At 29.9% G+C, this 9,152-nt stretch overlaps 1 protein-coding gene across 1 annotated transcript; it reads left to right on the top strand.

The window, feature by feature from the left end:
* Positions 1–1,707: 1,707 nt before the first annotated feature.
* On the top strand, positions 1,708–6,714 carry LOC141717760 (MLO-like protein 4). Its single transcript, XM_074519958.1, has 15 exons — positions 1,708–2,000; positions 2,232–2,289; positions 2,389–2,621; positions 2,952–3,068; positions 3,183–3,243; positions 3,384–3,481; positions 4,022–4,096; positions 4,672–4,757; positions 4,968–5,017; positions 5,338–5,378; positions 5,474–5,644; positions 5,728–5,763; positions 5,901–5,968; positions 6,118–6,178; positions 6,280–6,714. The coding sequence occupies exons 1-15, from the start codon at positions 1,884–1,886 to the stop codon at positions 6,592–6,594; spliced, it is 1,587 nt and encodes a 528-aa protein (XP_074376059.1). The 5' UTR covers positions 1,708–1,883; the 3' UTR covers positions 6,595–6,714.
* Positions 6,715–9,152: the final 2,438 nt, after the last annotated feature.

The raw sequence follows: 9,152 nt of genomic DNA, 5'->3' as shown, positions 1-9,152 counted from the left end.
GGTAAAGGAGAAAGGCTATAAATCACTAATTATGCTTACGAGAATCACTAAAATTAAGAAAGTTCTGAAATTATAGTAATTCGGTTTAGTGATTCTGTTAAGTATAAATAGTGATTTGTCGTCGGAATATAGCAAGTATGGTGTGCAAATTGATCGCTGGGAGATGGAGAAAAATATAGTGAAGTCAGATTTTAAAAAAAGTTTGTCAATTAATGGAAAATAATAAATTAAAAATAGATATAAAAGTATTTACGTATAGATGTACAGAGCGCGAGTTACGGTTGGAATTGAAGGGAGGAGAGAGAAGGGGTTGGATAAAACTTGTGTGGTGGAGATTCAAATCAAGTTATAAAATTAGTGGTTGTCATTGGTTTCTAGTTTTTAGAATAATGTTGGTTTCTATTTGACCATCTCCCTATGTATATATATATATGATCATTTATATATATATATATATATAGATGATCAAATAAAACCACTAACATAGAAACTTAAATGAAAACTAAGAGAAACAACCCCTAAATGACATCACCCACCCCCTAGATCACATCATCCACCTCCTAAATCACATAACCTATCTAACCTATCTAGAGCCTACTTCCAGCCCCCAAATTCCACCCCGGGCCCACTAGGTCTCACCCATACTCGAATCATTTTCACATATAGGCTCCAGACGCCCACTAGCCCCTCCCGACACCAACCTAACCTTGCCAAGGCCCACCCTTTGGGTACACGGGCCCCACTACCATTCCTATCATCTTAATAGTTAAGTTCTCATTTAGGAGTCATTTGTTAAATCTGAACCATTATTTATGAATGATAAAAATTTCTGAATTAGTTATTAAGTTCCCAGATGATCAATTGATCTGGACGAGGAGGTAGTCAGAAAATCTGAATTAGTTAATGTTATTTGTTGATATCTTATGATGATAATTTAATTATTTTTCAAAAAACAATCTTAGAAAAAAATTTCAAGTGCTTAATCATGTAATCAAAAAATGAATATAAAATGTGTTTTTATATAATTATATATAATATTATATTACTATAAAATTAATTTGACAATATCAGTTTGTATCCCTCTTATAAAACTTTTAACGATAAAATACTGACGATATATGAAAATCCAATTTTTTTGTTACATATATGATCAAATATTATAATAATGTAATTAACTTAATTTGAATATAAATTAAAATTATTAAGCCTGAAATGAGAATACCAAAACTAATTCTATAAAAGTTAGGTAGTCCATTTCTTATTCAGTTATATTTTTGGACTCCGGTCGTCCAACTAAATTTTATACTTCGTTCATAAATTCTTATTTCGTCTAGTAACTAATAAATATTAAACAAACGATCTGAATCATAAAAAACCTCTCGTTGAGTTCCACCGGTTTCATTAGGTGGTTATCAAATGACCCCTTAATTTTCATTTTAGTGGTTTACAATGGAGTATCCCCTGTATATACATAATTTTAAAAAATTAAAAAATTTCATGTTTTGAGAGTTTTTTTTTTAAAATACCTGAGAAATTCAAAAATATTTAAAAAGAAAAATTGGGACATCGGAGGCCCAAAATAATTTAATAGTGTATAAATTTGAGGTATTGGGGACCGCAGTGCTCTAAGAGCTTGGAACATAAGCTCATGCATGTATGATAGTTTTGTGAGTGTCACATACAAATCTTGAATCTTGTCTTTAATGACATGTTCCTGAGAAGGAGTTATGTGTGTAACCGGATGAGAACACCAAACCCCACAAGGGAAATTATTGGTTAGAGATGCAAATTAGGTCTCTGCATGTCACAATTATCATGCTGCTAATCATGTTTTATAGCCATCATAATAACAATATTCAGAGGATTTAGTATTGAGATTGAAAATGGAAGAGGGAGGAAAATCATTGGCTGAAACCCCAACATGGGCTGTTGCAACTGTTATTTCTGCCATGGTTCTTCTTGGCTGGTTGTTTCTTGCCTCCCTTGAGCTTTTTGACAAGGTACTTATTATTTCTCATCACTCGAATTTTATACCTTCTCTCGATACGTTTAATATGTGTGTTGGCAGAAAATATGAGCCTTGTTAAATTCAGGGGAGGATCTAGTAAGGGTCATCGGGGGACGCGTGACCCCCGTAAAATTAAATTAGTATTGACATTAGTATCTGATTTCATAGATTGATATGCATTTGAGATAGATTTATGGTTTGAATTCTGTGTTTCATACCTCAGTGGTTGGATAGAACAAAGAGGAAAGCTCTTCTTGCCGCTCTTGAAAAGATCAGAGATGGTAATGAGTACATTTATCAATTATGTGCCCCCAAACACACACATTTTAGGTTTCTTGATCTTTGTTTACTGTTTATTGTGTGGTTATTTTCGCAAGCAGAACTAATGCTTTTCGGGCTTCTATCATTGCTGATGGGTCACTGGATTGTTTATGTGGCCAAGATCTGCATCAAAACATCCAAAGTGAGCAGACGATTTTACCCATGTGCACTGGAAAGTGAATTAGATGACCAAATATCTCGAATTGACATCTCTGATTTAAATAATACATTCAAGAATTATTCAGTTCCGCAACAGCTGATTAATACTGCAGTGCATCATTATTGCCCTGAGGTAATAAACTTTGATCTTTTTGGTATAAAACTGCATATGGATGTTGTAGCTAATAAACTAATTTATAATTTTAACACAGATTTTCTTGAAATGTTAAGCACAAAGCTGACATAATAGGCATGTGGACTTGATCAAAATCTACATGCTTATCCTTTTTAATACTAATTACATTTTAAATTTTTATCATCAAAACATGAGAGAAATTGTACAACTTTGTCTATCATCAGTGACAACTTGTATTGTGATAATCAGTACCCCAACATATAATAAGACATTTCTATTTAAGATTAAAAACTTTGGAATATTGTACGTCGCCAATACGTTTTTCAGGGTCATGAATCGTTTGCTTCACATGAAAGTATGGAGCAGCTTCATCGGTTCTTGTTTGTTCTGGGCACCAGTCATGTATTTTACAGCTTTGTTGCAATTGCCCTTGCCATGATCAAGGTAATATGTAATGTACATAGTTGCACACTCCATAGTCCCTAGATTGAACTAGTCTGTTTCTAGCAATTATGAAAAGTTTCCTTTTGTTTCTTTATATGTTTCTCTTGGATGTAGATCTATAGCTGGAGAGTCTGGGAAGATCAAGCTAAGGTGATGGCTCTTCAAGGATCAGAAGGTGATCTGGTTATATGTTGAATATTATTCTCACATTATGATTTGGCCATAGAAAAAGTATTATACAATTATTCTTCACTCTTTTATTAATCATAAGCCCAAGTTTTAACATTCTCATATATTTCTTAATTTACTCCCCAGAAGCTACTTCAAGCAATGAAAGAATGAGAAGAATGACTACATTCGTATCTAACCACACATCCCATTCTTGGAGCAAGCACAAGGTTTTGGTTTGGCTGGTAAGCACACATCTATGGAAATGTATTAAGAATGAACTTGATTTCTGTCTGCTAAGATGCTGCACACTATCAACATATAGAATTTATTAATGTTTTGATTGTGTTTAGTATATATATTAGTAAAGTCAGCACAGCCATGCCCATGAGTTATCTAGTATGAGTTATCTAGTGGACTAGGTGACAATCATTGCTTCTAATTTCTTTCAGCCGCTTATTTTCACTCTCATGGGTAGCATTGTCTACCACGAGAATTTGTGTATTCAATTTTTATGCATGCTACTGGATAACTGGTATGACAAATAATTCTGAATTCATAACAACATGATACCTGATAAGATCCAAACAACATGATACTGATAGTGTGTCGGTGCATTCTGTTTATACATAATCTGTTTATAACATGCATCTGAAACATTTGTTTTGAAACCTTATCTTTCTGATAACCTGCTTTCCCCTCCATAATTCACTGTCTTGATAATTTTATTGTATGACATGTTTCAAGTGCTTTGGAGGTCAAGCTCATGTTTTCCCAGTTTGCAGCTTTGTTTCAGTCGCCAATTTTGGAGTTCTATAAATCGAGCTGACTACATGGCTTTGCGACTAGGATTCATAACAGTGAGTTTGCATTTGGAATATAAAGAAATCATTTCTAAATAGATCAACTTGGTTTTTTTTTGACACCAACGTCTTACAGACAAACATGCTTAATGCTCATTATTTATTTCATGCAGATGTGTGAATATATTATCTGATGGAACGTCCTCAGATTAACCAAATTAGCTTTTCTGTAAAGAGAGGAAATAGTTCTGACACACCTAGATGAGGATTATCAGAAATTATGGTCATAGTGTATAGATAAAGTGTTGTTGTAGAGCTTTTAGGGTGATGAACCTTCACTTCTGAGAAAAGCTAATGCTGATTAGTAATACGAAAGACATTGCCGAAAAATATTAATTTTATGCCTTTAGATTAAACCAGGGGATGGGGGTTGGGGGAGGCGGTAGAATTAAAAGCACAACACGGTAGAATTAAAAGCACAACTTGCCTTCCCAAGATGAAACCTTTTTATAACTACTACTAATAAATGTACTACAACAATAACCACTGTTTGAGAGAACTGGCACTTATACAAACAATAGCTTGCAACATGTTTTGTCACTATCCATAAATACTTCTTTTACCTTGTGCAGACTCATCAGTTACCATTAACATATGATTTTCTTAATTATATGCTCCGAAGCATGGAGGATGAATTTCGAGATATTGTTGGCATAAGGTACATGTACATTCGATAGTTAAAGGTGGTCTATCTTTAAATTAAAGTTCATAATACTTTGTTTCTGATTAATCAAGCATAATATGCATTTCAATTGTTTGTTCTATAATCACTTCTCATGTACCCTAACAATTAATCAAATTTGCATTGAAAATTGCAGTTTTTGTGTATTATTGGCAAAGCATGTGACAGTTCACATTCTTCTTGCAGTATCCCACTCTGGATTTTTGGCATAGCATGCATTCTTCTTGGTTTTCATGGTAATTTCATGCACCTGAGCACTCTCTACTATAGGAATTCTCTTTTAACTTGGTGGCTGCGGACCTTACTCGCTTTGAGCAACAATATAGAATAATGCATGTTACTGAAAAGTCTGAAAGACATATAAGCTACCACTTTGCATTAAGAAACTAATAAGTTACAATTCTACAACTTTTTGAAACATGCTGATATATATCTGTTATATATTATATGAGGCACCGGATAATGAATTTATGCATATATACCTTTGTGATGTTAAATGAGGACCTTATATAGGAGTACTATCTCTTATCGGGCTTTCTGCGCCAAACTTGTACAGGAACGAACATCTACTTTTGGCTTTCATTTCTTCCAGCAATTGTAAGTACTCCCCACATATAATTGTCTTTGTCTTCATGAGACTGAGATTCACAACTTTGCTCTTGTTTCTCAATTCTATTTAAAATGTGCAAAAGTTGATTCTGCTGGTCGGTTCTAAACTGCACCATATAGTGGTAAAGCTAGCTGTTGAAATAACAGAAGTAAGTCCAGTAGGAGAATTTCGCCGGTTTAACCTAAGAGATGAGTTATTCTGGTTTGGAAGGCCCAGGGTTTTATTGAGGATAATACAATTCATATCATTCCAGGTAAACCGAAAATGTGTACACAGTATTAAACACTGCAGTGTAGATATATACTCACTAATTCAAATGTTTAACTTGATATGCAGAATGCATTTGAGATGGCATCTTTTATTTGGTCAATGGTGAGAACCTTCTTCTTTATATGAGGCTTCAGTACACTTATGACCCAAAATTTAGAATATCACTGAACAGGCTACTTCTTTTTCTGCACGAACAATTGGTTTGTTTGTTAGTTACTTTTTGCGTTCTTCTTTTCCAGTGGGAGATTAGAGAAGGCAGTTGCTTCACAAAAAACCATACGTTCCTTGTAATCCGCTTGACATTTGGGTACTTAACCTTGTAACATTTTACTTGTTCAGTTGTTTATGGTGGTCAAATCTCATTTCCTCTTGTTATTTGCAACAGTTCATAGTCATTCATGTGTGCGATTTTAGTTTCATTATATTCACGTGGATTTAACAATTACTTTACTGCAGGGTAGTCTCTCAAATTTGGTGTAGCTTCATCACTTTCCCCCTCTATGTCATCACAACCCAGGCATGTTAAGAATTAAGAAACATCTCTCTCTCTCTCTCTCTCTCTCTCTCTCTCTCTCTCTCTCCCCCCTTCACTGAAAGACACATCATATACTGTTGCAGATGGGTTCGAGGTTCAAGAAGTCCATAATTTCCAACGATGTGAGAAAGTCACTACATGGATGGCAAAGGAGGGTAAAGGCTAAGCAAGGAGAGCACCCCTTTACGCTCGCAAGTAAAATATCAAATCCATCATCTGATACAACAGAAGACATCACCGAGAGCTTGTACACAACCTCAGGCAGAATGACAGGATCCTCAATCACACGACATGCTTCTTTGGAACATGATCCCCCATCAGGGAATCAGACGTCATTTTATTTAACTTGTCGCTCTGAAGATGACATTGATAGTGACGAACTTGAAGATATGCATTAATAATTTGAAGATTGTTATATCCTGTGTAAGCTATCAGAGTGCTCTTTCTGTAGTTCAACTGCACGAAGATGGTTCACTTAAACCTCTGCTGTTTTATGTTAATTCAAGCGTCTTATTACAGACTAATGGTCTACGTATACGCGAGAGTGTAGATTAAAACTAAAAATATTGAAACGAAGTCTTTCGAAAATCAGAAAACTAGTGACAATTGCTTGTTTTCCCTCCCTTGCTACTTCATCTATCTGTGATATGCCCAGAGGAAGAACTGGTGTTATATGTTACACTTTCCATTGTACATATCAAAACTGATTATTGATAAAATATAAAACTTTGCATTGTTTGGGATCAAAATTTTGAACAGGGATTCCAAATTACAAGATATGAAAGTATCAAATGTAATTATATCCTATATATAATTGGAGTAAGAGAGTAATATTGTAATTATATCCTATATATTGTAATTATATATAATACAAGCAACATTTATCTTAATAAAAATAAAATAAAGTAAAATTTAACAAATCATTTGTTAATCGGGTTAAATTAGATCTTTTTTTAAAAAAATAATCTATAAATTAAATTATTTTTATTTTTATTTTATAAAATAAGAAATATATTTAGATTATATTTAGGTATAAATATTACAAGCGTTTTGTTTCATTTAAGGATCGTCTTTTAAAAATTTTAGAGTATATGAATTTTTTAAAACATAAAAACTATACAGAAATATAATAATAATCATAAAAAAAAACTATTACAATTTATAATTGAAAAAACAAACTAATAAAATAAATTTGAAATTACTATCATAAAAAATGTAAAGTAATTTTTTTTCAAAATCATTACAAGAACCAAAAAATTATAAAATATTGTAACAAACCGACAAGATGAAAATCCCAAATAACTTTCCAATTTTTTATCAAACTCCACTGTATAAATAAAAAAAATAACTACGTAAACATATTATGTGAACTATAATTATATATTCTTAAATTATATAATATAATATTAAAAATATTATATTATATATATAATAAATAAAATAATTTGATTTAAAATATTTGCAAATAAATTATTTTAATTTTTCTTATTAAATAAAGAACACATTTAGTAATACACGTGTTTTGTTTGTTTTGTAAAAAGAGAAAATTATATTTTATCATTTAAAACATTTAGAGCATATGAATCTTATAAAACTTAAAAAAAAGGGAAGAAATATAATAATAAATAACTATTACAATTCAAAATTTAAATATAAATCTAATAAAATATATTATTATACCTAAATATATAATTTATTTATTCTATTATTGTATTACATAATAAGTATTTAATTAAAAATTTGAATTATAATTATTTATACTTAAATGCTATAAATAATATTAAAAGTGTTATATATATAATACAAGTAACAATTATCTTAATAAAAGTAAATATAAGTAACAATCAACAAATTATTTGTTAATTGGGTTAAGGTAGTATCATTTTCTTAAAAATAATAAAATAGGTAAGTTCGATTAAAAATATTTTTGAATAGATAATTTTACACATTTATATTGTGTTTAAGGATAAATATTATATGTGTTTTGCTTCATTTGATAAAATGGAAAATTATTTTAAAAAATTTAGCGCACATGAATCCTATAAAAAATAAAAACTAGGAAGAAATATAATAATCATAATTATTATAATTATAATTATAATAATTATAATAAAAATATTAAATTTTAAAATTGAGATAAAAATCTTATAAAATATATTTAAAAGTACAATTAATTAAAATTAGATGTAAAGTATTTTTTTCAAAATTATTACTAGAACCGAAAAATTATAAAATGTTATTATAGACGGCGTAAATACAAATCTCAAACAACTTTTCAATTCAGGATTAAACTTCATAAAATTAGGAAAAGAAAATATATAAATAAAAGAAAAATGATTACATAACTATATTATGTGATATGATTAAAATATTATATTTACAAATTTCTAATGTGAAAAAAAATCAAACAATAAAAGAAATAAACTAAACTATAATGCATATGTTATGTTTTACGTTATTATTGTCAAATATAAAAATATAATAATATGATCATCAAATAAATAAAGTTATTTGAATAATGAAAAATAATAGTATTTTTGATAAAAAAAATATTGATATTAAAAAGTAAATAACCCAACTCATTTTGTAAAAAAAAATCTTATATAAAAAATGGTTATAGTTTGATCATCATGACTATAATACTATAATATAATTAGGATTTAGTGATGAGGACTAATATTATAATTAGTAATTAATCATTAAAATATAATATCATTATCGACCCTATATAATCATTATCATGTAAATAAAGTTATTAGAATAAAAAAAATAGTACTTTTGGTAAAAGATATTTATATCAAAAAATAAATAAGTCAACTAATTTTGTAAAAAAACAATTCTTATGTAAAAAATTATTTATAAATTTTAATGTGCATGGGACAAGTGTAAAATTAATTTTTTATATTATTAAATAATGAAAATCTTTACTATTTATTTGGTTATGAATATTACAAAT

This window comes from Apium graveolens, chromosome 4, assembly GCF_009905375.1.
Source record: "Apium graveolens cultivar Ventura chromosome 4, ASM990537v1, whole genome shotgun sequence".
Classification (NCBI taxonomy): Eukaryota; Viridiplantae; Streptophyta; class Magnoliopsida; order Apiales; family Apiaceae; genus Apium; species Apium graveolens.
This window is presented reverse-complemented; position numbering and strand designations above follow the sequence as displayed.